This window comes from Pavona decussata, unplaced genomic scaffold (genome assembly GCF_977016875.1).
Source record: "Pavona decussata unplaced genomic scaffold, jaPavDecu1.1 SCAFFOLD_602, whole genome shotgun sequence".
In the NCBI taxonomy this organism is placed as follows: domain Eukaryota; kingdom Metazoa; phylum Cnidaria; class Anthozoa; order Scleractinia; family Agariciidae; genus Pavona; species Pavona decussata.
The window spans coordinates 733,839-759,411 of NW_028145860.1; the positions used below are offsets into that span (position 1 = coordinate 733,839).

The following is a 25,573-nucleotide window of genomic DNA, read 5'->3' on the forward strand; positions in this document are numbered from 1 at the left end:
GAAATGGTTCTTCTTAGAGAGTTTAAACACTATTTATCTCTTCGTTTATGCGTTTGTAAGTAACTCTTGGTGTTTTTCGTGTCAGATGCCTGGTGGTGTGACAGTTAAAGACGTTTGTCCTCACGAATTCATCAAGGCTTTGGCAGCCCATTTGAAGAAGTAAGCAGATTATGAAAGTTGATTTGTTAAATGATTATAGGTTTTATCGTCGTTTGGGTCGCCTGAAAAGTCTGTTTCCTCTTTATTTTTAAAGTTAGTTTTCTTAAACAGCTTTTCTTCAAATGCTCTGGGAAACTTACGAAGTTATTTGCTCTGCTAAGCTTATAATTAATACAAACGTAACGTTGTTGCCTTCAAAATTCGAAGGATTGTTTACATTCGATGATTCTTTACTTCAAATTCTTAATACAAGAATCTTTGTTAGCTTATTTCAGCTGTATTACTTGTCATACTGAAAACATTGTCAGTTAATTGAGCTTAAAAGTCAGTGGTTTAATAAAAAAAAATTCCCAGTGACAGCATCACTAAGCTTATGGTGACTGGTTACATACATATTCATCCAGAACACAAATGTAGACTTCAAACCTTTTCCATCTCAGAAAATATTAGCCAGGATTGTGTTCAGTTCTATCATTTAACTGGGGATGAGTGTCTGATCTCAGAAACACTTATTGATTACTAATTTTAATTTATCTTCAATCAGGGGTGGAAAGTTAAAGGTGCCTGAATGGGTTGATCTGGTGAAAACAGCTAAAAGCAAGGAACTTGCTCCTTATGACCCTGACTGGTACTACATCAGGGCAGGTAAGAGTTACATTGAAACACTACTGAGTTCTTACTGCACCTTTCAATAAACATGCAGACTCTGAAGTTCAAGATTCAACCAACCATTATACTTTTCACAGCCATCAATCATTGCAGTGGACCCCTTAGAAAACAAAAATGTTTGGCTCAACAGGGTCAAAAGGTCATGTTCCTTTGCTGTGATTGGCAGATTTCAATCCACTTTGTTGGTTTCTGTAATTTTTGGTGATCAGCCACTTGTCGCCATAATTATGATTGATGTCAGTAAAACATGCAAATCATTAGTTGGTGTTGAAATTCAGTCTGTATCCTATTGAAAGGCACAGCAAAGCGAAGAAAGGGGTTGTTGCCTTCACATATAAATAAAATAAAAGATAAACTGAATTGCTGCATAGTGTATACCAGATTGAAGGGACAAAAATTCCCAGACCTTTCAAGTTTTGCCTTTTGTTGTCTCCATGTGAAGGCCCAGTGAAGTAACTCAGTTTGTTGTATACATACTGAAAAGGTGTAAACTTAATTTTTGTTCGCAAACAGCTGTTAGCCATATCAGATGGTGTGTATCACTATTTCACGTGTGAGGAAAGTGATACGTGTAATCAGGAGCTGTGTATCATATATTTTGACATGTAAGCTGTAACAATTTTGATATTGTCATTCAAGCCTTAGTGGTAGCATTTTGCACAAAAGCAATCACTTAGTGGAGCAGTAGAAAAGTACAGTAAACATCTGACGAAAATGATTTTCTCTCCAAAATAGTAAGGGGTTTAACCCATTAACGGCCGAGGCGCCCAAAACCAGCCGATAAATTTCGCACGTCCGCGCTAGGTTCCTGCCTCCCCTAGAAGGGATAATTTTGTCCTCTATTGTTCTAATTGTCTTTAGAAAAGACTGACCAATCAGAGTCTATCATCTGCGCATATATTTTTAGGTCTTAGAGGGGTCTAGACACAAAAAGGTTTTTGTCTTCCGAAAATATCAGATTTCATCGATAATGGCGGGCCACGCGCTTTACGCTCAAATATTCAAGACGCCAATTTCGCATTTTCCGAAGGAAAACACACCTTTTCGAAACGGTAAATCGAAAGAGGAACTTCTAAGGAATACTCGACAGTTTCAACAGCGGAAATCCAAGCATTAACGGTAAAGAAATTATGCTTCGAGGAAAATTTGTAGTTTTACCGAGGCGATGAGCTGGCGGACATCTCAAATCCAGGGTTGTATATAAGAGCCGGCAGCCGGCGAAGTTCGCCGGCTACTCAGCGACGTTTCGCCGGCTACTTTCAACTGTTGATCAGTTGTTAAACATTTAAAATTTTAGCCTAGAACAGCCTGAAACTCAATGCCGTATAAAATAAAATGTTCTGTCAATTGAGTCACGCGTTGTCCCTTGAGTTTCTTGAGTCACACAATTTCTCACCTGTTAAATACGAAATATGGAATAAAGAGAAAACATTTTCTTTGTTGTTTCCATTTTTTTCTGTCGCTGTATTAGTATATTTCTCGGAAAGGTCACGGTTGTATTTAAAAACGATTTCAACGCGCGATGGTTTAGTTGCGAAGTCAGCCATGTTGATTAAACAGAGGAGAGAGACTGGTGTCAATTCTTGCCTCGATCACATTCGCTCTTCAGTTCCGGTCCATGTGTTTGGACGATGGAACCCAGCCGTAAACGTACGCGGGGGAGGCGGCAGTATTTTAGCATATTTTAATAAAAGTAAGCAACGCTTGGACTGAAAAGGGCGCCTCAGCAATCAAGCGCATTAAGACGCGGATGAGAAGTACAATCAAAGATGATATGCTTCAGACACTATGTGGGTGATACTCTGTAGCAATAGTCTGGCAAAGTGTTACATTGCTTCGTCTGCTTCGTCCTCGCTGACTTGTCCCTGGCTAGCAGTTCTTTATTTATCCAATGTAATGCTGCAGTAGTTTAAATACCTTTTTTAGGTAACGAGCAGTTTTTAGTAGCTTTTAAAAGTCATGGAAACATGGGGATATCAGTAATGGTTATGCTAGTGACCATAGACTGATAGTAAGACAACAACAAAGCAAGATTTCATTTTACTTCTAAACATTGTTTTCCTATTTCATTTGATGTAATACTTCTCGACTTCAGCTATGTATCTGGAAATGCTTCACATTGCTGTATACTGTATGTAATGAAAAATTCCTAAGATTCAATCAGTATTCTATGGTTGACGTTATCCTTTTATTAAAATTGAACTTCACCTGAAAAAATAAATACAGTGGTCACTAATGCTGTCGTTACTTGGGTTAATCAATATTTACTTTAGTACTGAATTTGATGCCAGAATGCAGGAAATGGCATTTCCGGGCTTCTAGATTCCAAAATTTTCTGGGGGAGCATGCCCCCATACCCCCCTAGGGGGAGGGGCCTTACGGCCCCTGAGGTGTTACAGCCGCCTACTTTTATAGGTCTGCCGCCTACTTCAGAACTTATTGAAACCCCTGAAATCATTATTTTCGCCATGGACTTTCTTGGTGATGTTAGAGCGTTTCTCGCAATACAACTCACAAAGAATTACAGGTTTGATTGTGGATTTGTACTGAAATACTATTCTAATTGATCGATTCTTCATATTCCGAACAGTTTTCGCAAAAGTTTTGAAAAACGTGCTCCGCACGGGTCGATAAATTCACTTCAAAATTGACTCGCAATTGCTTCAAATCGCTTGCGAGTCGGTCGCCTCGCGGCAAAAATTATACGCGTTTTCTTCTGAGACCTATACAAAGACTTATTTGAATAAATGTTTTAATTAGGAAAGCTTTATTGCCTGTTTTTCTTTCTATTTTCATTGATAAAACGTGATAACTGCCTAATCTTGCGTAAACAAACACGTCTTCTCGAGAGCGGATCAAATTACTGCCATGTGACGCGAGGATCAAATTTCATCAAATTTTCGAAATTTTTACCTTCAGCTTTGTTTTTTGGGTAATCTTTAATTCACAGGTAGGGTATTTTATTCGACAATTAGAAATTCTAGCTATTCTAGACCAAAGGAGTGCTGTTTCTTTGACCCAGTAAGTTGTCAATTTTTACTGCACATTGGGTTAATTATTAACAATATGCTAATTTGTGAAAATGTCAAAAACACGTGGGCTGCAATGGGTTAAGTATTCTTTGTTAACTTACTTACTGCCCATTAAGCCGGTGTGCCATATAGGGCAGCATTCTTTGTAAAGATGGATTTAAAACTTGCATTTGGTTTGTTGTTTTCAGCTTCAATCCTCCGTCACGTCTACCTTCGCAATGGAATTGGTGTTGGTCATCTTACCCGTGTGTATGGAGGTACATAATGTTCATTAGTGTTGATAGTTTTTGCTGCGGTCATGCTTTTTGCATTACTTAGGAGAGTAACATAAATTTGGAGACCTTGATTTTGGTTGGGATCATAATGGCAGCACATTTTGTTAGGACTTGATCCATTTGTGAACTGTTCAATCTCATCAAAATTTAGTCACCATAATTAATTTTGTCTCACAGATTGAAAACAGTTTAATGAGTTGCAGGTACAAATCCTGGGGATTGCTTTCCTCACATCATCCCTTCATGTAGTCAGTTTTTATTCCTCGGAGAAAGTTCCAGTAAACAAGTAAAAGAAAAAAATCCCAAATACATGTATGAACATGGACATTCTCCTCACCCACATAAATACAGCTGTACATGTTTGACCGAGGAAAGATGTTATGAGAGAATAGATCCTGATCACTGTTGGGGTTTAGGACCATACCACATGTACATGTAGTCTTGTCCCAGGTTAAGTCCCGTTGTTAATTGTAAAAATGCAGTACAAACGTGTCTTAGTGTCATTACCTTTGCCATGTTAGACTCGTACAACATAGCATGAAAATCTGTAGATGTACAAGCTTGCTGAGTTAATTTTGTGTTATTGTCTTGGCAACCATTTTATTGACTCCTTTGCTTCTTTTGAATAGGACGTAAGCGACGAGGTGCAAGGCCAAGCCACTTTGAACGTAGCTCATCATCAGTGGCTCGAAATGTGTTGAAAGGCCTTGAAGGGCTGAAATTGATTGAGAAAGACAACAGCGGGTAGGTCAAACAATACAGCTTAGCTTTCTCTCATGGTCTCCTTTAACTTCAAAGTCGTTAAATTTATCTTAAATTGAAAGATTGTTGAAAGCCTTTAAAAGTGTTAAAAAAATTTGTTTTTGGTGCTTGAAAGTCCTTGAATTTCTATAATATAAGGTAGTGTAACTTGCAATATCTTGTTCAACGTCTCTCACAAGCAATCATTATATTGCAGTTGCGTAAAAATGGGTATTTCAATAAGCATCATTTCCTGGGACTTTCCTTCTGTTTTTGACTGTGATGAGTGTGACTGATGCAAGTTCATGAAGTTTCTAAAAGGGGGAAATTACAGAATGGGTGTTGGCTGTGCAGTGGTAATAATTGTAGAGGAAAGGGGAATTTAATTCTACTTTCTGGGCCATTGGACTGTGCAGTACTCAATACAGCTTCTCATACAATATTGTTGTAAGACTAAAGAGTAACACAAGCCACAGCAGTAACTGTTTTAAAAGGCCCATTTAAACAGATAATACATTTGCTTCAACATTGGCAAAACATTTTTTGAAGAAAATGTTGAGACTGTTTTGTTGAACAGATACATGTGTATACATTTATATCAGGCCCTTGAAAGTAACCTCTTGTAAATGGCAGCCCAATTTTCACTTCCAAGATTGTCGAACAAAATGTTATTCATGTTCTCAAAACTGTCTCATTGGTCCTTGCATGTAAGATGTACACACAACTGATTAAAGTTGCTCTCTGTGTTTTAGTGGCCGATCAATCACCAGTCAGGGTCAAAGGGATTTGGACCGTATCGCATGCCAGGTGAGCAACTTTCTTTCATTGTGGAATTTATTTTATTTCATCATTATTATTATTATTATTATTATTATTATTATTATTATTATTATTATTATTATTTAGTTAAATTTAAGAAAGCGATCTCTGGCTAAAATGATTAAAAATTACGAGCTTTGGACTGCCCGAACTGCAGTCTTCAACGGGTAAAATGAGTGATAAGAAAGCGGTGAAAAAAAATTTTGAACAAAAAACGTGAATTGCGAATTGTGAATTGTTTAAAATTTTTTCTCATCGCTTTCTTATCACTCATTTGACCCGTCGAAGACTACAGTTCGGGCAGTTGAAAGCTCGTAGTTTTTAATCATTTTAGCCAGAGATCGCTTTCTTAAATTTTAACTATGTTTCATCCTGGCTACGGCCCCTCAATATTTTAAATTATTATTATTATTATTATTATTATTATTATTATTATTATTATTATTATTATTATTATTATTATTAATTTTTTATTTATTTATTTTTTAATCTTCATAATCTTTCCATGTGATTTATATCATAAGTGACCAGTTCCCTTCAAATCCTATTCAAATCAGTTCTCAGTCAAACATTGTGTTCCAGAAAATACCCCTACTCCCACCCCTACGGAATGGATTGAAAATTCCAAGGAAAGTATGAAGCTAAATTGGAATTTCCAGAGGGATGGGAGGGTGTTGAAGAAAATCCCTTTCATAGGGGGGAGGTGCATGTATGGATATTTTCTGGAACTGATTTGTCCAGTGACCGTTTTACAAACCTTAGTTAAATCACTTGTCAGTCTAGGTGAGCATCTCCCATGGTTTTTGTTTTTACTCTTTACACCTATGCAAGGTTATACTACAGACAACAAGTGTTATGTCTTTGTGATAAGTGCAGCAAAGTGCAGTATTTTTATGCTTGATATCTATTGTGTAATTATGTAATAGTTCTAATTTTGTCTTTTCATGTTTTGTACCCACAGGTTGCATCCAGTGCTTAACCAACCAAGACAGCATGTAAAAAAATGTGAACAAAATAAACATTTCTGTTTAATTTAAGTGATGGAATGAGAACTTGTTTACTTGTAACTTTGTACTCATAACCTAGAAAATTCTACCCTTGTCCCTTAAACATGCATCCTCCACATTTTTTTTGTATGTGTTTCATTACTGCTACACAGGCCTATTATTCAACACATTTGATTGTAACACTTCCCAAATATGGTCACAGTGCACTGAATATTTGTAATCTGTAGTCAACAGGTATCCTGTGATATACATAATTTAGTGTGTCGGGGAGAAAATGGCAAAATAAAGACCGTCTCCAGCCTTAATGCAATAAAACTGTGCTTTGTTATCAACGTGTTGAATAATAAATCAATTATCCTGCTCAATCTTACAGAATATCCCCTGATTTTAGCCAGTTCAGCCTATGGCCTTGTCAGCTAAGTATCGGGAAATATTCCATGCAGTTTCTCAGGATAATTGCGAAAATTATTCTCCTCGTGTGATCCATATTTCTTATGGGCGGTCGCTTTACATGGGACCTCGTATCCCATTTGTCCCCTTCCCATTAAGATGTCTTTCAGTCCAACCAGTTCAATGAAGTTTTTTGGAAAAATGTAAGTATTTGGGAGAATTTGTTGAACATTGAGACTGATTACTTTTTTGTTGTGACCTGAGGGGAAGTTGGATGTTGGCAGCTAATGGGCAAAGGGCAAAAATTACCATGCAATCGATTTAAAAACAAACAAACTATAAGCAACTTTGTAGCTCTGTTGTATTGCAATATTGTCTTTAAGACTAGTTCTGACCATGGCAACAGGTCAGCTCCACAAAAAGCACCTCTCATTTTCATTATTTGCACCCCCTCCCCCTCCCTTCTTTCCAAAAGGTTACCAACGGCCATTTTACTATAACCCAGTCATCCTTTTACCCAGAGACTGTACGCCTATGTCACAAACATGGCCTCGACAACCGTATAATTAAATAATGATGACCAGGTTTTTCCCTTGTAAATTGGGAGTTGCAGGCCTCCCAAAGGCCCTGGGAAAGAGGTTGAATGACGATATGGTCTTTACTGAAACGCTCTGGCCCTACCCACAATTCCAACGGCTACCTAAAAAGTGGGGGGAAATCGAGGTCTTAAACGGTGCCTACTATTGTTACTGCGCATACGTTCTGCGCATTTTGCGCGGTTTAAAACTATACGTAGAAAGCAGAACTTAGCAAATGCTCTTGGTATCTCATAAGAAAATTGGGGGTAACCATGCATTTTTCAGAGATAATTAAGCTTCAATTTAGGAAAAAAATTCCATACATTGCTTTATACTTTGGCGGTTTTTAGAGATATTGTTGCCTAGCTATCTCTGAAAAATGCATGGTTACCCCCAATTTTCTTTTTGGATTCCAATAGCCCTTGCTAAGATCTGCTTTTCCCGCATAGTCATAAACCGGACAAAAATACTTCTGTATTAGTAGGCACCGTCCTTTAGGACGGTGCCCACTTTTGTTACTGCGCATAAGTTCTGCGCATCTCGAGATACTCGTGTTTGTTTCCCGACCGCTGGTCAAGGGGAACGAAGGCTGGGTACGAGGTTGCTCGGGTTTCCTATAGGTGGTGCCTACTAACACAGGGATATTTTTGCGTGTCTAAAACTATGCAGAGGAAGCAGAACTTAGCAAGTGCTCTTGGTGTACAAAAAGAAATTGGGGGTAACCATGCATTTTTCAGATATAATAAAGTTTCAATTTCGAAAAAAAAAAACGCCATACATTGCTTTGTATTATGCGTGGTTACCCCCAATCTTCTTTTTGGATTTCAATAGCCCTTGATAAGATCTGCTTTCCTTGCATAGTCATAAACCACACAAAAATACTTCGATATTAGTAGGCATCGTCCTTAAATCTGAGAAGACTGGTTCGTTCAATATTGGCAGCTTTGAGTTGAGAAATGCAAATTTTAATAGACGTGATTGACCCCAGTATCCTATGAAATGAGAATTGCTTCGGGGATGGTACGTGTGTCTCAGTGCTGATAAGTATTGCTTCAAAGGCTCGAAAGCAAAAGATCACGTCAAACAAATGTTATATAAAGGATGTCTGTAACAGTTGTTTCGCCTTTGCGGTTATTAACAACTGAAGATTTGAATAGCCAGGTGAGGCCCCGAAATAGGAGCGACCTGCCCCGAGGAACAACAGAACAATGATCCCAACCTCTAAAAACCAATGCAGCTGCAGGTTTGCAGGGTGAAATAGAGCTTTTGAAGGGTGCAGGTCGACTGTCGAAATAGAAGTCCAGACTACTTCAAGGGCTGGTCGTAATTTGTAATAATTCCATTTTGATTACCTACTAACTCGGCTTTCGCGCGAGATCTCTCGCTTGTCGTGAAAACGCGTGTAGTTGAGTGGTCATCGCTCAGATTCGTGTTGACGTGTGATTTAAGCCAGAGCAGAAAAGATATCAGATTCCATGTTACAAGCCGAGGTTGATCAGATCTATTCAACGACACGCAAGGTCCACAAACAAATCACGTATATCAAGAATATGCTGCTACAGTAGAGGTGAGTTACAATAACACCCGTATTCACTGTTACCATTACCTAGTAACGAATTGAGACAATAGAATACATATGGGCTCCAGACAAATGCAGTCAGTCAGAGTTCGTAGCGAGAGATCCATTCAATGTGCAGATCTGTGCAGTAACAGAAAATAATACGATCTCTTCTTTGCGCTTTTCAAAAATGCATCTTAAGATTTATTTTATGTGACTTGAATGTCCTGAAAGATGGACCTTCATACGGTTAAAGCCAAGTGCGCGTACCAAACGCGTGATAGGCGCGAAGAACACGTATTGTAAATCTCCACGCGCGGTACCCACGTTTTGCAGCGGGTGTTCTCTTGCGGTTTCCAGTCAAAGTCTCTTTCCCTGCCCGCGCGCTTGAGAAAAATCCGTCCTTGACTTTACCAAATCACCTATTTTGCAGGCAAATAGCCTTCAGTTCCTTGTCTACTGGCCATCCCTCTTTTTCTCTGTAAATAGGTTGTCACACAAGAACTGACAAAATTAACACTTACCCACGCACACATAAACTCGATCAAGACTCCTCACTCGGCTTGTCTCGAAACATGACCTACTAAATTAAAAGTAAGCAATAACCAAGGGACCGCAAACGAAAATGCTGCAAGTAAATACGCAGGATCTGTAAAAGATCTAATCAGCCAAAAATATAAATGACTCAAATTTCCGCAAGGCTGATCGGACTGTCTTGAAAACTTAGCCTGCAATGCAGGCGTATTTTTGGAGCGGGAGCGCTGAATAATCCTTCGGTTCTGTCATCTTGGGCGAGGAAGCGCGAGAGGGCTGGAGCGAGTCCATGAAAAACGCCTGCACTGCAGGCTATTGAAAACTAAACACGACAGCGACATGACAGTGACATGATAGAATCCGACACACGGTTGCCGCATTCTGTTGATTCTCGGTTTGGTCTCTATCATGTCGCTGTCGTGTTAAGTTTTCTACGCAGTCCGATCAGCCTTGCAGAAATTTGAGTAAAATTTAATTGAAAGTCATGTATCAGGGAGCGGTTTCAGTCGAACTTCAGTGCAGTCTCTCTTGAAATTCTTTCTCAGTTTCTATTTTTTTTTCAACCCTAGCTCCTCGCCGCTTATTGCCCTACCCCAGAACACGCAAGAAAAACCCTCTCGTAAAAGCGCGCGAGAAAACCAGGGGTGTTAACTCGACTACCCCTGGAAGAAAGAGAGGCTGGTCGTAAACTAAAAAACGTTTTATAGAAAACTAAGCTATTTTTTACAGGATACCTCAAGATCTTTGCACTGTCTCGCAGTGACATATCTTGTTTTTTCAGTTTCATTTAGCAAGATTTTTCTTGATCAAGAGATGAAGCTATCCGCTGCATTGATTCTACAGAGCGTTTTCATAATCGTTGTTCATGGACAGTCTTGTAGACCTTGGACTGCTGGGGATTGCCAAAGGGTAAGACTGTTTTTGAAGCCGTCATGTCAGTTTAAATTTCCCATGTCTTCAAATTTACTCTTGATAAATGCGGTTCCAGAAAGTGTTGTTTTTTTAGCTTTTTTACCGAAAAGGTATAAAGTGTTGATTATTTTCTTCAAAAAGGGAGACGTTTTGTCCGCTGTTCTGGCCTAATTTAAACCGACAGAGACTTGTACCCTCTATCTAAATATATTAGGGTCTCTAACACTGGGAATTTGGGGGGCAAGCACACCAACTCCCCCCACACCTCAAATTCTTCAGGAAGAAGAACATTTTTCGCCTCGGCAAAGTCGAGTCGCGTTTGAGCCCCAGAAAAAAGCGTAGTAAATCGACAAGGAATAAATCAGAATCGCCCTGATCAGCCATCAACCACACAAGCAGATGGAGTAGAATCCCCCCCGAGGGCGAGGGGGGGGGGGGTACTTCCCAATATAAGCTATATAGCTCCAGGAGCCCATTACCCTAATAGCTCTTATTGGGATATTATATTAGGTATGTTCGGCGCCACAGGGTATACGGTTTTTGAGCCGTTTTGGACTCTTGGACTCTAGAGACCAGCTCTGTAAATGGGCACCGAAAAATTACATATCTTGGTCTATAAAAGGGTCAGGGTTTGGAAAACAAAGCCGCACACCCCACCAAATTAAAAATTCCGAGAAGTATCCCCCCCCGCCCCCAGCCCGGGAGTTGAACTGACGAAGTATCCGACCAGTGCATGCAAGGTCATGGATTTATTCTCATTTGGGACTCAGATTTGGCTTTGATCCACGTTCGTAACATCTCATCTTTTCTATTTCGACACCTAACCAAGGTTCGCCATCTCTATTTAAATTTCTCTTTCTTTAATCTTTATTGCTTATAGTCTCTCCGTTAAACCGTTACAAGGTCTGGACAAGAACCATAATCGGTTATGGCTCCTGATCTGGAGTAATTCTGTTTTATGGCACTGGCACTGAAATAAAGAACATAAGAAATCCTTAATTTTTGCACACATGATTCACTTTTACAATTTGATTTTCAGATGGCAAGTGAATGCGATCAAGTAACACGAGGATTTCAAGGACTCCAAGGGCCTAAAGGTCCCGTCGGTAATCAAGGCCGTCCGGGGCCCGTAGGGGAGAAAGGATCGGAGGGGGCTAGAGGTCCCCCGGGACTCTCAAGGCCTGGACCGCCAGGGTCTCCTTCTGGGCAACGACCGGGTCCCCCTGGGGATCCTGGAGAACGCGGAGTAACCGGAGCACCCGGAGATCGTGGTGATCCTGGTCCACCAGGACTTAGAGGTAGAAAAGGATATCAGGGGTTTCCGGGAAATAAAGGGACTAAAGGAAGCGAGGGGTATTCTGGACAAACCGGTCCCCGCGGGAATGTGGGGCCTCCGAGTACCCTGGGGAGCTGGTCGCGATGTTCATGGGAGCTAAACCGTGGTAAAGACGACGGCCTTCTGAAGGTTGGTATAGCCAGCTACATGCCTTACTGGTGCGACTTACTTCACGGCTTTAAGCCCCTCATAAGATACTGGCATCTAATTTCGCCTTCTAATATCACTAGTTTATCAAACACACAGGTCATGAAAATAGAGGAAACGATCACCAAAGATAAATAGGTTATTTTAAACTAAATTCTCCCAACTGGAGCCAAGAAAAATTTGGAGATGAGTGAAGAGAATACAGATGTTGATATTTGGGCTGAGTAAGGAGAAGCGTTTTCTATATGTTAGTTTTTTATGTAACAGCGTGTTTTAACTAAGATATGCAACACCGAAAAGAGATCTGAAAAAAAAAAAAAGAAAACAGGGCGTTACTAAACGCAGGAATGGAGCGAAACATGTCGGAACATCAGGAATGTTACCGGAATGATAACTGAATGGACCGGTCCATTCCAGTGTGTTCCGGTATATTCCGCGTCATTCCGGTACATTTCGTTCCGTTCCAGTGATGATGATGATGATGATAATAATAATAATAGTAATAATAACAATAATAATAATAATAATAATAATAATAATAATAATAATAATGAATGTAATGAAAATGATTGAGTGTAACATAACTAGCCAAGACCAGTGTCCGCTAGTTATGTAAATAATTCATGAAAACAAAAATGAAATCTTCAATAATAATAAAATATAATAATAATAATAATAATAATAATATTATTATTATTATTATTATTATTATTATTATTAATTAATAATAATAATTTAAACCTACTATAGCACCTTTTAACATAAAAATGATCAAAAGCGCTATACAAAAAGACGAGAATACACATGTTTAGTAACGCCCAAAAAGCTGCGCATAGGGGTATATCGTTATGGGTTACCGTCGCTATTTCAGTGAATCAGGCTTCATATTATTGTGCGTAAATGCGCGCTACAAGAAACTCTTCCATAGCAATTACAATTGACCCGTACTTTATCTTTTTATAGGAGTGTATCTTCACCAAGGAACAGTCGAATTCTGTCCTCCACGTTATCTATGAAGGCAACCTCCAAATCGGTCTTTGCAAAGACTGCTGCAAACGTTGGTACTTCACTTTCGATGATTTGGAATGCAGAAACCCGGAACCGATCAATGCTGTTATGTCAGGAGGTCTAAGCCTTGATTATCCGTTCTATTCCTACGGTAGAATCGAGGGAGTTTGTGAAACGAAATTTCCATCTGGCCCGGTTACTGTCGGCTTGCAGATGGAAAATTGTCCCACGTATTCCAGTTCTTCCGCGCCTTATAATTTGCAACTGTACAATCGTTATGGGAGCATATTGATCCGAGAGATTTCGCCACCTCAATAAAATACTTAGTAAATATTTAGGGCCTGGTTGTGGGAAAGCCGATTAACGCTAATCCAGGATTAAAGTTAACCGGGGTTTTTTGGGCTCGCTCAGGACAAGATCTTTATTGATTAGTAACTAAACTCGAATAAAAGTTCACGATCACGTTAACCCAGGATTAGCTTAATCGGTCTTTAAACAACTGGGCCCAGAGCTAAATCCATCATAAGAACGCTTGCGAGACAATTAAGAAGAACGAATGTGTCCTTATTGTAGTATACTCGAGCAGGACCTACCAAACCTCAAAATAAATGGTGGCCTCGGCCTGCATCCCCCTTCCTCAACCTTAAAAGATGGTGTCTTCATTGCACAGCCACCCCTCTATCCAGTAGTAAAAAATGACAGTGAGATTCAAACGTTACTTTTCTTGTTTATCTAGCAATGCTGACTCTTCCTAGCTGAAAATTTCTGTGTCAACTCAAATTTTAAAGCCAGTAAAATTTTGTCGGTAATGTTCATGAGATAGATGGTGTCTTCGATAACCCCCCTACCCCAGAAAAGGTGGGTCTTCTTCGAACAAACTTGTTATGACCAGTTCCCTAAAACTAATTTCAGTTGATGCGTTTTTAAGATCGATAAATGCTCCGTTCACTCAGCTTATAGCACCAGAGATTCTCTAGTCTGTATAGCTAGCGTTTCAGTGCGGTTTTGTGCCGTTTTCACTGTTTGAACGCGCGGAAATGGGGACAAGAAATTTTTTTTTTGCCTACTTATTCCTTTCCCACGCACGCGAAGGTCTGCATCCTCGCGCGTTTCTGTTTTCCCGCGCGGCTCCACCCTGAGCAGAAGATGTTGCACGAACATTATTTTTCCAATTTATCCATCATCGAGGTGATCCTATGTCACTCAATAAAAAAATAAAATCTTTATTTGCTTTGGAATCGTTGCTTTGTGGATATTAAGACAATCGAGCAGACAGCAAAGGATATTTGTACTAAGTGAACTAGTGATATTTTCACATAGGATCATCGTTATATAAAAGGAACATGTTTTATACATATTAAAACAATGCGTCTCTCATGAGTCCGTACGCAGTAAGTGGATTATAGGATAATGCTTGCATGCAATGCACTTCTAATCCCGAAATCAGCCGCGCGATCACATCAGCAAAACAAAGACAATCTGTTCTTCTGTTTGCTTTCTGTTCGCGTCACGCAATCCACTGTGAGCAGCAGTCAATCGCTTTGGAAGAAAACTAGTTTTCCAGTTTGATGCCCGGTAGACTCGTAAACTGAGCAAAAATGCTGTTAATCTCTCCGCTTATCTTTATGTTCTTCGCGATCTTTGAGGCGACTGATAGCCAAGATTCCATCACGTGGACGAGACAGGATTGTAGCGAGGTACGTGAATTTGCCGACATTTTCCCTTGTATGTCTTGTTTTCTTATGGTTTAACATGGTAGTTAGGTTTACTGTCACCAAATCCTATCACAGACCATCTCAATTCATGTAGTCAAAGATTCATTTGCTCGTTCACTAGCGCTTTTGAACATCTGATTGCGAACAAAGTGAAACGGGGACATATTATTGTCTGAACTCAGTAGGAGAATGCTATACCCCCCAGTACCCGCGGTCAAAACCCCAAGCCCTACCCCTGCCGCAACAACACTGTTACACCCCCTTCAACTCACTTCAAGTAGCAGAAATTAACAGGCAGGGGTTTATGCAAGCAAAGAGAATCAGTCCCCCCCCCCCCCCTCTCCCTTTCCCCAAGCGGAGAGGTTGTAGGGGGGCAGTGAAGGGGGCTTTTTTTTCTTATGTCGTCTTTACAGGTACCTGCAGCACCAAACGTGGGGAAGGGGTGCCACGGGGGAAAATCCAGGGGAGCGGATAATGGGAGAGATACTGAGGTCCTGAGGAGGAGGGGGGGGGGGAATAAGGAGGCATTTGCCAACTTTCTGCCTAGAATTTTACAGAGAAAGATGTGGAAGCCACGTGCACCGGGAACGAATTAGGTACATGGGAAGCTGGGAGAGTTTGTAACCGGCCCTCTTTCCCCCCCTCTCTACATATATTTATATCTGGAGGAGCGCTTGTTCTAGTAATGCCTTTCTAAGTCTTGAGTTACACTAGGTGAAACCATAGAGTGTAACCATTCAGTGAACTTTATATTACCAAATGGGCCCTTTGTAGCTAACGGTCACATGGTACAAAATCCACCATGTTGGAAAACAAGAAAAGCACTGGGACATCCAATACAAAGAAAATTCAACTTTATTGGATGAAGTCGCTTTGTTTTGGATCTCCCAGTGCGCAATTTGCTTTCCAGCATGGTAGATTCTTTACCATATAACCGTTCGAAAAAGACACATAACTGGTGTCAAGTTGAGCTCATTGGTGTTTAATTCTAATTTCCGTCCGCTGAACCTTGTTTCATTTCCAAGTTTGAACTGCAGTATCTCTTTTCATCTCAGATGATGGAATCTTGTGAGTTGCTATCCGGCCTCCCTGGACCTCCAGGACCAGCTGGATCAAAAGGTGTCTCCGGGCAGCCAGGATCACGGGGTCCACCCGGAGACAAAGGCTTCCAAGGGGAACCTGGAAATACCCCTACGGGAGGCGGGGGTTTCCCCGTGAAAGGACAGAAAGGCGAACGTGGAGAGCCCGGGGCAAAAGGCGCAAAAGGTTTCAAAGGAAACGCTGGATCCCCCGGGCGATTAGCAACAATGGGGTCATTGGGTCCCCCGGGTTTCAAAGGGGATCGTGGGGAAAAGGGAACGGTAGGTCCCCGAGGGGAAGATGGAGAACCCGGAGTGAACAGACTGAACTGGAAGCAGTGCCTTTTCAGACCTGATATCAACACGCCCAGCGGAGAGTTGGCGGTAAGTCTATCGCTGTCGTGCGTTTAAAACAAATGACTTAAGATCCATTCTTCCTCAAAACAGTAACTGTTACCTGCGTGGTATGATGTCACGAACGGGCTACTAAATAATTGTTACACGACTGCATGCCCACATAACTGGTGATTTATTGTTAAGTCGTGTGTTCCAAATTTTAACTTTTGAAACCCTTTTTGAAAGTGTAACTATTCAAATGAAAGCTACTGAGCAGTACTTTCCTGTGGTACTGTTTATTGTGCTGTACAAAGTGGTTCTATATTTGAGTCTGTGGATGAAATTCTAAAGTGTGACCATTCAGGTGAAAGCTGTCGAGCAATACTTTCTTATGGTGCTCTCGAGTTTTAGTATTATATCGGCTGTGCAAAGTGATTCTAACTTTTAACTTTTGAGTCTTCGGAGGGCCAGGATTAAGCCAGGAATTGTGTGCGCTTTTTGCCCTTGAAAGCTAGCCTACGTAACTGGCGGTTTCATAGGGGTTTGACGGAAAAAAGAGGCCATTCCTCTCGTGGCTTCGCCGCGCGTTTTGCCACTCTCTTTTGCGGCTCCTCCGCGGGCCACCAATAACGAAACCGCCAGGTACGCAGACTGTTGAAAGCTTGTCAGAAATATTTAGTGCGTGACAATTATGTTATATCAATCAGTTAGCGATTTAGAGATAATCAAGTAGCAGTGACGTCAATGGTATGATGATCTGTAACCTTTCATAGTACATGTATTCAGATAAGAGAGAGACAAACAGAGCAGGGGCACCCAACGGATCGTTTCAGTAAATTATCTGTTCGGAAGGCCCTTAATCCCCTACAATTTTCTAAAAATAATTTTCGCCTCGAACTTTCGTGATATGGGAAATTTAAGGCCTGGTGTTTTCGGATTGATAAAAATGTCGTTTCGAGTACCGAAAAAAGGTCAGCTAAGATTTCCGGAAAGGAAATAAGACCCAAGTTTTTTGGGAAATGGACAAAAATGCCCTAGTAATTTCGAAAAGACTCAAGTTCCCCTAGAATGACCGAACAGATAAAAATATTATAACGCAGCTTTAAATGAATCTACAGAGCTTTAAAGGCACTCCAGATAGCCTAAAATAGCGTTTCAAAGGATCTGAGAGAAAACTCCCATTGGGTGCTTCTGACAGAGAGAGAGAGGATTGTTCGGAACTTTTGAGTGTGATGTTTTACTGACTGTTAATTTTTTTCATTATTAAACGAGACCAAAGCGTAAAACTAGTGTTGTGGTATCCTTGTTTCCAAAAACTGTTTTCTGCTTCTTTTCTAGAATTGCACCTTTCTAAAAGAACGCAGTGACACGTCACTTCACGTGACCTATCAAGGGGAGACGCACATTGGATTATGCGAGAACTGCTGCAAAGCTTGGTACTTCACGTTTGACTACTTGACGTGTACCGATCCAGGAAACATCAATGCTGTGTTCAGCGCTCTGCATTTGGCGCGAAATGACGAGGACAAGAATACCCTACCGAAGTATATGCACGGCACTATCTCCGGGTATTGCAGTTCTGTACCTAGGGGATCAGTTCGCGTGGGGTTATTAATAGAGGACTGCCCCGGATATCCCAGTGACCCGCAGCATATTATCCCTAGGGTTATACAAACGAACAGTACGATAATCATTCAAGAAGTTCCAACCCCCCAAATTTAAGATGTTGTTCCACGTTGGCAGTATTTTTAGAGCAGTTTTGAATTGAGTGTCAAAGGTAATTTCTCGTTTTCCTTTACTTTGCTCTGTGATTGGCTGAAAAAACTCACGCCACTTTCTCAACTAATGAGAAGCAAAACCAAAGCCAATCGTGCCTTGCCCGCACGCATTTTCCCGCCCTTGGCGCCGGTCATATGTATTTGCTTCGAGTTCTGATTGGCTCATTGCGCCGTTTACGTCAGTGATTGGTCAGAGTAATAACGTTTGTGTTGGTTTCACGACACCTCATTGAAAACTTCTTTAATGTGTTGCGATGCTTTAACCTGCCGGAAGAAAAACAATTAAGAACCTCTTAAACATTATATCAATACTTTTTCTTAGTATCAACTCTCGTGTGGTTATGGGCTTGATTTCGTCTCCTTAACCTCTTTTGAAACATCTTCGCCTCTTTGTAGGTGCTTATCATTTACATGGAAAACCCGGAAATCGAGTTGCAAAATCAAATAGTACGTATCATTCCATTTGAAATACTTCTGAAATTATGGGCTTCTGGTCAAAGTGATACATCTTTATTAATTCTTTTGGGATTTACAGCTGATGTTCATACATTTTGCATGTTATCCATCTTCGGTTAAGACAAGCTAAATCATTTCGTATTTATGCCGAAAATTTCCATCCGGGTGGTTTGCGTAAATGGTAAGCACCCCTGGTTACACTTGAGAAGAATTTTTTCATGAAGAAATCCTCACCAACTATACTTTATTTTGTTTTACCGGTATATCCCATTTATTTAGTGAATAGCTATAGATACTTCTGTGAAATAGGCCTAAAGGGTAAGCTGTAATAACTTAGACAAGGAAAGTCGGACAAATATGACAATTAAAATGAAAGAAAAAAATTCTGTAAAAGAAGAAAGTTAATTGTTTTTCTCGTTTCAACAATACTTCCCGAAACGAACAGACCCCAGAATAAAACTAGGGTATGAACCTCTCTGGCCTCGTTGGGTTCGTCACGCATTCCTTCTCCTCTGCGGAAGAATGCGTGACGAACCCAAAGAGCTCTACTATTTTTACCCTTTCGCCCCCCCCTCCCCCTCCCCCTCCCCCTCCCCCACCGCTATAAATTTGGAAAGTTAAATGTATCGCTGACACACCATGCCCTCAAACAGGCTCAAATATTTTTCACGTAAAAAAAAAGTCGGTTTAGGGTCGTTCGACATCTAAGTTAGGCTCGATTTCCAGCCGCTGTTCGGGAAACGAGCCCGCGCTCCTCCCCCGAGGGGAGGAACAAAGACCGGACTCGAGAGAGCGGCGGAAATCGAGCCTACATCTAAGTCACTCCTCATTCAAGAAGATTTAATACCCAAATTTCACCGACCCTTTTAAACAACAGGGGTGGACTCTTTGCTTGGGAGTAATTTAGAATTCAGACTATTCGTCTTTTCCTTCAACGTTGGTACGTTTAATTCTCTCCCAGAGATTGCTCGGCATTCCACCTTCCTGTCGGATCATCGTCGCGTTTCGTGACTGTAACAGGAAATTGTTATCATTATTAAATCATTACCAGGTTCAAATAACAAACTATTAACTCCAGAAACAGACACTTGATACATGCTTGCATCAATAACATCAGTCACTCACGCGCGGTTTTGTATTGAGTACACAGCCCGTTCAGTTTCTCTCACCAGGGATGTGCTCTAATTTATCTATTTGCCTCTGATAATTCCCAATGATACGGGAGAGAATCTTGCTGTAGGAGCAGGTAAGTCTGTTTTCAACAAATGTTATCACAAAACAATCGTATGAAGTTGATAAGAAGCATGGTTTCCTGAGTTCGTTTTCATTTATTACAAGCTTGAAATCCTCCCACAATCAGACTTTTATACACATTAGCTAAATGTTACACTTACCATTCTTCTTTGAAATGACCTGAAAGGTTCCCCCTGCAGTGCTCCTAGCTCAGACAAAACAGCTAACTATTGTTCACGTCCATGTCGCGCGTGGCGTGTGTTTCATCCACTCGCCCGCGCTTCGAAGCTCTTTGTTCGCGCACGTTGTATAACCTCGCTCGAGGCCTACAAATACTGTAAATTTATGGGCATTGTATTTAGCTAAGCGGTGACCGCGATTTTTATCCTTGTTGCTCAGTCTTGACGTGACATTGGAGATCGCATTGTACCAAAACTAGTTTTTGCCCTCTTTCTCTCTGGATGGATATTTTACTTATCACACTTGCGTGTCTCGTGTTCCACATTTCGTTCAACTTTTCGCGACTCTTAGTCTTTTATTTTACTGATAATCATTTAAATTTATTTTTCGCAGCTGATTTCTATCACGATGACACGAAGTTTAACAATATTGGTATTGTTATCATTTTACCAAGGAACGCAGATACAAAGGGTGTGGGCGATAAATTGGGGAAAATGTCTTTGTGGCCAGGTAAGATATTACAAAGAAAATATGAGTATAAAAAGAGTTTATTGTAAGTGAGATATCAGACCCCAGGGCCCGGTTGTTCGAAAGCCGATTAACGTTAATCCACGATTAAAAGTTAACCGAGGTTTTCATCTCGCTCGTTAAATATGGTTTTAAAAGCTGATTTTAAACTGATGGCAAAGAAAACTCTCAGTCAAAACTGAGGGAAAAAATCTTTTGAAGGACCTCTGTTGATTAGTAATTAATTTTTAAAAACTCGAATTAAAGTTCATGTTTACCCAGGATTAGCTTAATCGGGCTTTGAACAACTTGACCCAGATGTTCAAAGAGCGGAGAATTTTATCCATTCAATTTTATCGCTATCCAGTGAATAAAATGTACTCCAACTTAACAATTTTATCGCCTGGCTAGCGACTTATGCGCTGGATAAAGTTGTCCGCTCTTTGAGCAACGGGGGCCAACAAGGCGTTTGTAATCTGGTGAGATAAATTGTTTTCCACGAAAGAAGGAACTCACGTCCACAGTGATAATCTACCAAAGTCCCGAGTCCCGAGGGATGGGGGGAAACTCCCTTCTTCACCCCTAACGAGAAAGATCCGTTTAAGTCCTTGTAGTCTTTTTTCCTAGAGTCGTTTCGAGATTTTTGGTGGTGAATTCTTAACTGGGACAGTAACTTTGTTTGCGCAAGGCAACATTACCGTGTGAAAATAAAACGATTGAATACCCTGAACTGCAACTTTAACCCGTGATTATGTAAAAAAAGTCGGTCGCTAACTGATTGGTGTTGACCCATATGTCAAGTTTATAAACGTCTATTGTATTCTGCTGCAAAGCCTATGATGTTGTTTTTCTACGTAGTTGTCACTTGTTCCATGGCGCACCAAGTGTCTCCAAATGTGGTATTCTGCCAACGGAGTTAGGTGGACGGGGACCCATGCAACACTCCCTATTCATGTCGCCAACACTGAGTAAACCTTCCCTAGTCTTTTTCTCTGGGTGCCAACGCATTGTCATAACTAATCCTCAATTGGGCAACTTGTGACTCTGAGATTCCGAAACGAATTGCACTGTAAAATGTTGGTTTCCGTGAAGTGAATCCTCGACGTAAAGACGGGAATAAGCATCAAAGACATTCCACTCTTGGCATTAAAAGCATATCTAACGAACCCGACCCACGACATGGATGAGAGGGGGAGCGCTTCAGTTGTTACCTAAGAAGGGGTTTAATTTCTGAGCTACTGGCCAAAATTTTAACCGTCAGCTAAGAAATTTGGCGTTTGATAACTGACAACGGAGATTAAAATCAGCTGATAACTGAGAAATGGCTTACATTGTCGTTAATAGTTGAGAGTCGCCTGAAATTCAAGTGGTAATTGAATCCTCAACCAGATCCCTCCAATAAAGGTCAGTCGACCTGCACCTTTCAAAAGCTCTATTTTCACTGGACCCTGATAACCTGCAGCTGTATTGTTTCTTAGGCTTGGGAGCATTGTTCTGTTATTCGTTCTTTTGTCCTCTCGACCAACCATGTAAGACGTTGCAAACGGAGTAGTTCCTTAAAGAACAAAAAAATCTACCGATAAACCCCAGGCAGCATTGTCTCAGTGCCAGACGAAACAAATATTATTGTCACTAATTTTGTTTTTCAATTTCCCGCGCTCTGCCATTTAATATCATTCAAAATCAACAATTTCTCGCACTTTTTTCCCGCGCTTGACACCGGTTGCATTTATTTTTTTTCAAGATCTTATTCGTTCGTTGTCATGTTTCTGATTGATTGATTGATTGATTGATTGGTTGATTGATTGATTAATTGATTGATTGATTGATTGATTGATTGATTGATTGATTGATTGATTGATTGATTGATTGATTGATTGATTGATTGATTGATTGATTGATTTGTTTAGTTTATTTATTCTCTCATTTTTTTTTCCAGGTTGAAGGAAAATGCAGACAATTCTTCCTTGGATCCCCGGGGATACCAGGAATTAACGGAGATCCGGGGCCAACGGGTGCATCAGGGTCCAAAGGAATAAGAGGCGAAAGAGGACCTAAGGGATTTAGCTATATACCGGAGCCATTTCCACTCCATGGACAGAAAGGAAGGAAAGGCGAGCCAGGTACTGGGAATTGAATTAATTTTTTTTGCTTACACATACATTTTCACAGTGTAGTCTTGTTTCCTTGCGTATTTATAATACACTTTATTTAGAGAGGGTGGTACGGAATAGTTGAGGTAACTAATAAACTTGTGGCCCTTTATTTAAAAAATTCTCACAGAACTCATACACTGTAATAGGAAGCTTAAATAGAAATGTGAGAGCTAAAAGTACAATGTATGTCAAATTCTAACATGACCATCAATAAAACTAAAAAAACTAAAAATATCCATCCGATAAGAAGACGAATTATTATAAATTATTAAATTTATTCGATTAACCACCCACCTTCGAATAAGCGCCTACCCTGAAAGGCCGAAACGTAAATAAGCGCCTTCCCTCGAATAAGAGCCCACCCCACCCCCTCCCAACAAAAAACATTTCTGTACTAGCCCAGCGTGAAGTAAGAGGAGCGTCAGTTGTTTTCCAAAATTGATTTTATACGGTAGTCAATGAACTTTTATATTGGGTTTGGCTTGTTTATGTTAGCTTTACACTTTGTTTTGTCTTGTTGAAGAGAAATAACTTGTTATCCCTTGTTTTGTTATTCTCTAAAAATGTCCTCGCTTGCTGAAAATATTGGAAAAATAATAAGCGCCCATCCTCATGGGCCCAAAATTAAATTAGCGCCCAGCGCTGAGTTGCTCGAAGCATGGTTAGCGCTAACTATAGGTTGTCATGGCATTTAACCCGGGTTAGCGCTAACCATGCTTCGAGCAACTGGGCCCAGGGCTGAGTTGCTCGAAGCATGGTTAGCGTTAACCATTGGTTAAGAGGTATTAAAACCTATAGGTCGTTATGGTATTTAACCCGGGTTAGCGCTAACCATGCTTCGAGCAACTGGGCCCAGGGCGATTAATCGAATAAATACGGTATATCAACAGTCATATGTGATTGTTTTCCTAATTGTTTCCAAGGTTACTCAGGATCACGGGGACAGCGCGGGGAGCCCGGAAGACAAGGTCCTCCCGGATATCCGGGCGAAAAGGGGGTCAGTGGACCTAAGGGTGAACCGGGTTCGCCAGGATTTCCGGGTGTCCAAGGACTTAAAGGCCGCCCTGGGGCTTCCGAGTCTATAAATAGCTGGAAAACGTGTTTATGGAAACACGACCCACTACAACAATACGGACTATTGAAGGTTTGCTTCTTTATCCAGTTAATTTTCTTTCAATGCAGCTAGTTTCAAAAGTAACGGTCTCCTAAAAGATGCCCCTTCCCACCGAAAATAAGAAAGTTTTTGTGTTTGCTAAAGATTGCTAAGGGTTTTTTTGCGGAGCGCTGAGCACGGAATGAGGTACTAAAGGTTTAATACTCATCCACTAGATCTAGGGTTAAGCACTGATAGATGTTATGTAGGCATATTAAAGCACTGCACTTGCTGTTATCCCAGTCACTTGACATTTATAAAGACAAGGAATAGTTCCCGGAGTAGTGTCCTTCTAAAAGGGCAAGCCAAATACTAGTGAACGTTCTCTCGCTAGCAATCTTTGACAACATGATTTCGAGCACATGAGGCCTTCGCTTTAGTTAGCATTATTCAAGGTTTCTCTGAACCAGATCTAGACTTCGAACTAACTGGCTGCGTAATAATTGTTATTCAAACCGGCCACCGCCACTGAACAATCTTTGTTTTTTAGGAATGCAATTTCAACAAACGAAATCAAGGGAGTGTCTTGCACGTGATTTTTGAAGGGAGCATGCGCGTTGGTTTCTGTAGCACGTGCTGCAAGCGATGGTTCTTTGCATTTGATGGAATTGAATGTCAAGATGCCAATATAGAAGCCAGGTTACAAGGCAGTAAGTCTTTTGCTGGAATGGAATACCGTCACGTGAGACTAGAGGGCTACTGCGCACGCCCCGCCGGACAAGTCTCTGTGGAATTGTGGGTGGAGGATTGCTTTGGTCATCTCAGGGCTCAAAATGTCCCGTTTGTTCGTGTTGATCTGAATCCAAGAATTACTGTTGAAGAAATCAGCTTGACCGAAATATAAAATATTTTTTCCCCTTCAGGCTGACAGTCGAGTTTACACTTAAACTTCACGTTGATGCAACAAACAGAGTCATCATCGTTTTAAGCCTTTTCAGAGTAAAGCCCTGCGTCGATCTTGCCGCCTAAAATGTTTTTATCGAGCCTAAGTCAAGCGCAGTCTAGTTTGCAAGAAACCCTCTTATTGTATAGCTAAAAACTGGAATCATTACACCTGTAATGTGTACTGGAATGCTTAAAAATATAACGAAATAAAGGAATATCAACATAGTGAATTTTTGAAAATAAAAAAAATTAAATTGCCGCCTTTTTTGAAATTTGTGGTGCCCTGCGCTCGCGCAGAGTTTGCGTATGCATTCTGCGTTTTTCCGCTGTGAACCTGGGAACAAGGTTGGGAGCGACGTTGAAACGTTTCACTTTAATCTTTATGCGACGTCATGGCGTCTAAGGCAGTCTAACGTACTGTATGCAAGATCAGGATTTTATTACGTAGATCATAATGATGGCGTCGCTTTCAGTATAGATAACCAACGATAGTGGTTATAATTATGGATACCGTTTAAATCAATACATTTTTGCTATCGGTTTGGTCCATGCGGCTTTCGGTACGGTAACTTATATGGCCCTGCTAAGAAACGTTTCTCAGAAAGAATCATCCGTTTTGTGACATTATAAGTTGTCACAAGCTACCTTAATGCATATCACACTGCTTTACACTGCATCAAAGGGCCAACCACAAGACATCAGAAAATATCCCACGGTATCCAGGCATCACAAGGTCTAACGGCCCACATGCTTGGGCACAGAATATAGCACTAGCTTACACTGGGAAAATGGCTTTAAACCAAGCAACACTCGTTCATGTCTTCTTCTGTCATATTACAGTACCGTGGCGGTTGGAAGGCCATTCATGTATTCATGTATTTTCCCGGTGGTCAATAAAGTTTCACTTTGGAAGGCTCTGTTCGAAAGTCC

At 40.7% G+C, this 25,573-nt stretch overlaps 4 protein-coding genes across 5 annotated transcripts; all 4 read left to right on the forward strand.

Annotated features, from left to right (window-relative positions):
* LOC146449218 (small ribosomal subunit protein eS19-like) lies at positions 1-6,725 on the forward strand. The gene is made up of 6 exons (XM_085101626.1): positions 1-159; positions 704-804; positions 4,049-4,117; positions 4,765-4,879; positions 5,629-5,683; positions 6,657-6,725. The coding sequence occupies exons 1-6, from the start codon at positions 86-88 to the stop codon at positions 6,672-6,674; spliced, it is 432 nt and encodes a 143-aa protein (XP_084957752.1). The 5' UTR covers positions 1-85; the 3' UTR covers positions 6,675-6,725.
* A 2,388-nt stretch (positions 6,726-9,113) lies between these two features.
* Positions 9,114-14,403, forward strand: LOC146449219 (uncharacterized). 2 transcript variants are annotated; one of them, XM_085101616.1, is made up of 4 exons: positions 9,114-9,237; positions 10,544-10,671; positions 11,714-12,139; positions 13,121-14,403. In XM_085101616.1, the coding sequence occupies exons 2-4, from the start codon at positions 10,576-10,578 to the stop codon at positions 13,481-13,483; spliced, it is 885 nt and encodes a 294-aa protein (XP_084957742.1). In that variant the 5' UTR covers positions 9,114-9,237; positions 10,544-10,575; the 3' UTR covers positions 13,484-14,403. The 2 variants fall into 2 exon arrangements, with proteins under 2 accessions (XP_084957742.1, XP_084957741.1); XM_085101615.1 differs by having other exon boundaries at positions 9,115-9,237; positions 10,554-10,671; positions 13,121-13,617.
* A 242-nt stretch (positions 14,404-14,645) lies between these two features.
* Positions 14,646-18,929, forward strand: LOC146449220 (uncharacterized). Its single transcript, XM_085101614.1, has 3 exons — positions 14,646-14,862; positions 15,936-16,343; positions 17,634-18,929. Exons 1-3 carry the CDS (start codon positions 14,764-14,766, stop codon positions 18,015-18,017), a joined length of 891 nt encoding a protein of 296 aa, XP_084957740.1. The 5' UTR covers positions 14,646-14,763; the 3' UTR covers positions 18,018-18,929.
* A 706-nt stretch (positions 18,930-19,635) lies between these two features.
* Positions 19,636-24,905, forward strand: LOC146449221 (uncharacterized). The gene is made up of 5 exons (XM_085101296.1): positions 19,636-19,775; positions 20,336-20,452; positions 22,389-22,572; positions 23,529-23,749; positions 24,249-24,905. Exons 2-5 carry the CDS (start codon positions 20,351-20,353, stop codon positions 24,600-24,602), a joined length of 861 nt encoding a protein of 286 aa, XP_084957422.1. The 5' UTR covers positions 19,636-19,775; positions 20,336-20,350; the 3' UTR covers positions 24,603-24,905.
* Positions 24,906-25,573: the final 668 nt, after the last annotated feature.

What these genes read in the sequence shown, in the direction of transcription:
- LOC146449218 (XM_085101626.1), top strand. Translation starts at nt 86, where the DNA reads ATGCCTGGTGGTGTGACAGTTAAAGACGTTTGTCCTCACGAATTCATC. An exon ending in TCTTACCCGTGTGTATGGAG is followed by an intron (nt 4,118 to 4,764) that starts GTACATAATGTT and finishes TCTTTTGAATAG; the next exon opens with GACGTAAGCGACGAGGTGCA. An exon ending in ATTGAGAAAGACAACAGCGG is followed by an intron (nt 4,880 to 5,628) that starts GTAGGTCAAACA and finishes TCTGTGTTTTAG; the next exon opens with TGGCCGATCAATCACCAGTC.
- LOC146449219 (XM_085101616.1), top strand. Translation starts at nt 10,576, where the DNA reads ATGAAGCTATCCGCTGCATTGATTCTACAGAGCGTTTTCATAATCGTT. An exon ending in CTGCTGGGGATTGCCAAAGG is followed by an intron (nt 10,672 to 11,713) that starts GTAAGACTGTTT and finishes TTTGATTTTCAG; the next exon opens with ATGGCAAGTGAATGCGATCA. An exon ending in AAGACGACGGCCTTCTGAAG is followed by an intron (nt 12,140 to 13,120) that starts GTTGGTATAGCC and finishes ATCTTTTTATAG; the next exon opens with GAGTGTATCTTCACCAAGGA.
- LOC146449220 (XM_085101614.1), top strand. Translation starts at nt 14,764, where the DNA reads ATGCTGTTAATCTCTCCGCTTATCTTTATGTTCTTCGCGATCTTTGAG. An exon ending in CGAGACAGGATTGTAGCGAG is followed by an intron (nt 14,863 to 15,935) that starts GTACGTGAATTT and finishes TTTTCATCTCAG; the next exon opens with ATGATGGAATCTTGTGAGTT. An exon ending in CGCCCAGCGGAGAGTTGGCG is followed by an intron (nt 16,344 to 17,633) that starts GTAAGTCTATCG and finishes CTTCTTTTCTAG; the next exon opens with AATTGCACCTTTCTAAAAGA.
- LOC146449221 (XM_085101296.1), top strand. Translation starts at nt 20,351, where the DNA reads ATGACACGAAGTTTAACAATATTGGTATTGTTATCATTTTACCAAGGA. An exon ending in AGGAAGGAAAGGCGAGCCAG is followed by an intron (nt 22,573 to 23,528) that starts GTACTGGGAATT and finishes ATTGTTTCCAAG; the next exon opens with GTTACTCAGGATCACGGGGA. An exon ending in AACAATACGGACTATTGAAG is followed by an intron (nt 23,750 to 24,248) that starts GTTTGCTTCTTT and finishes TTTGTTTTTTAG; the next exon opens with GAATGCAATTTCAACAAACG.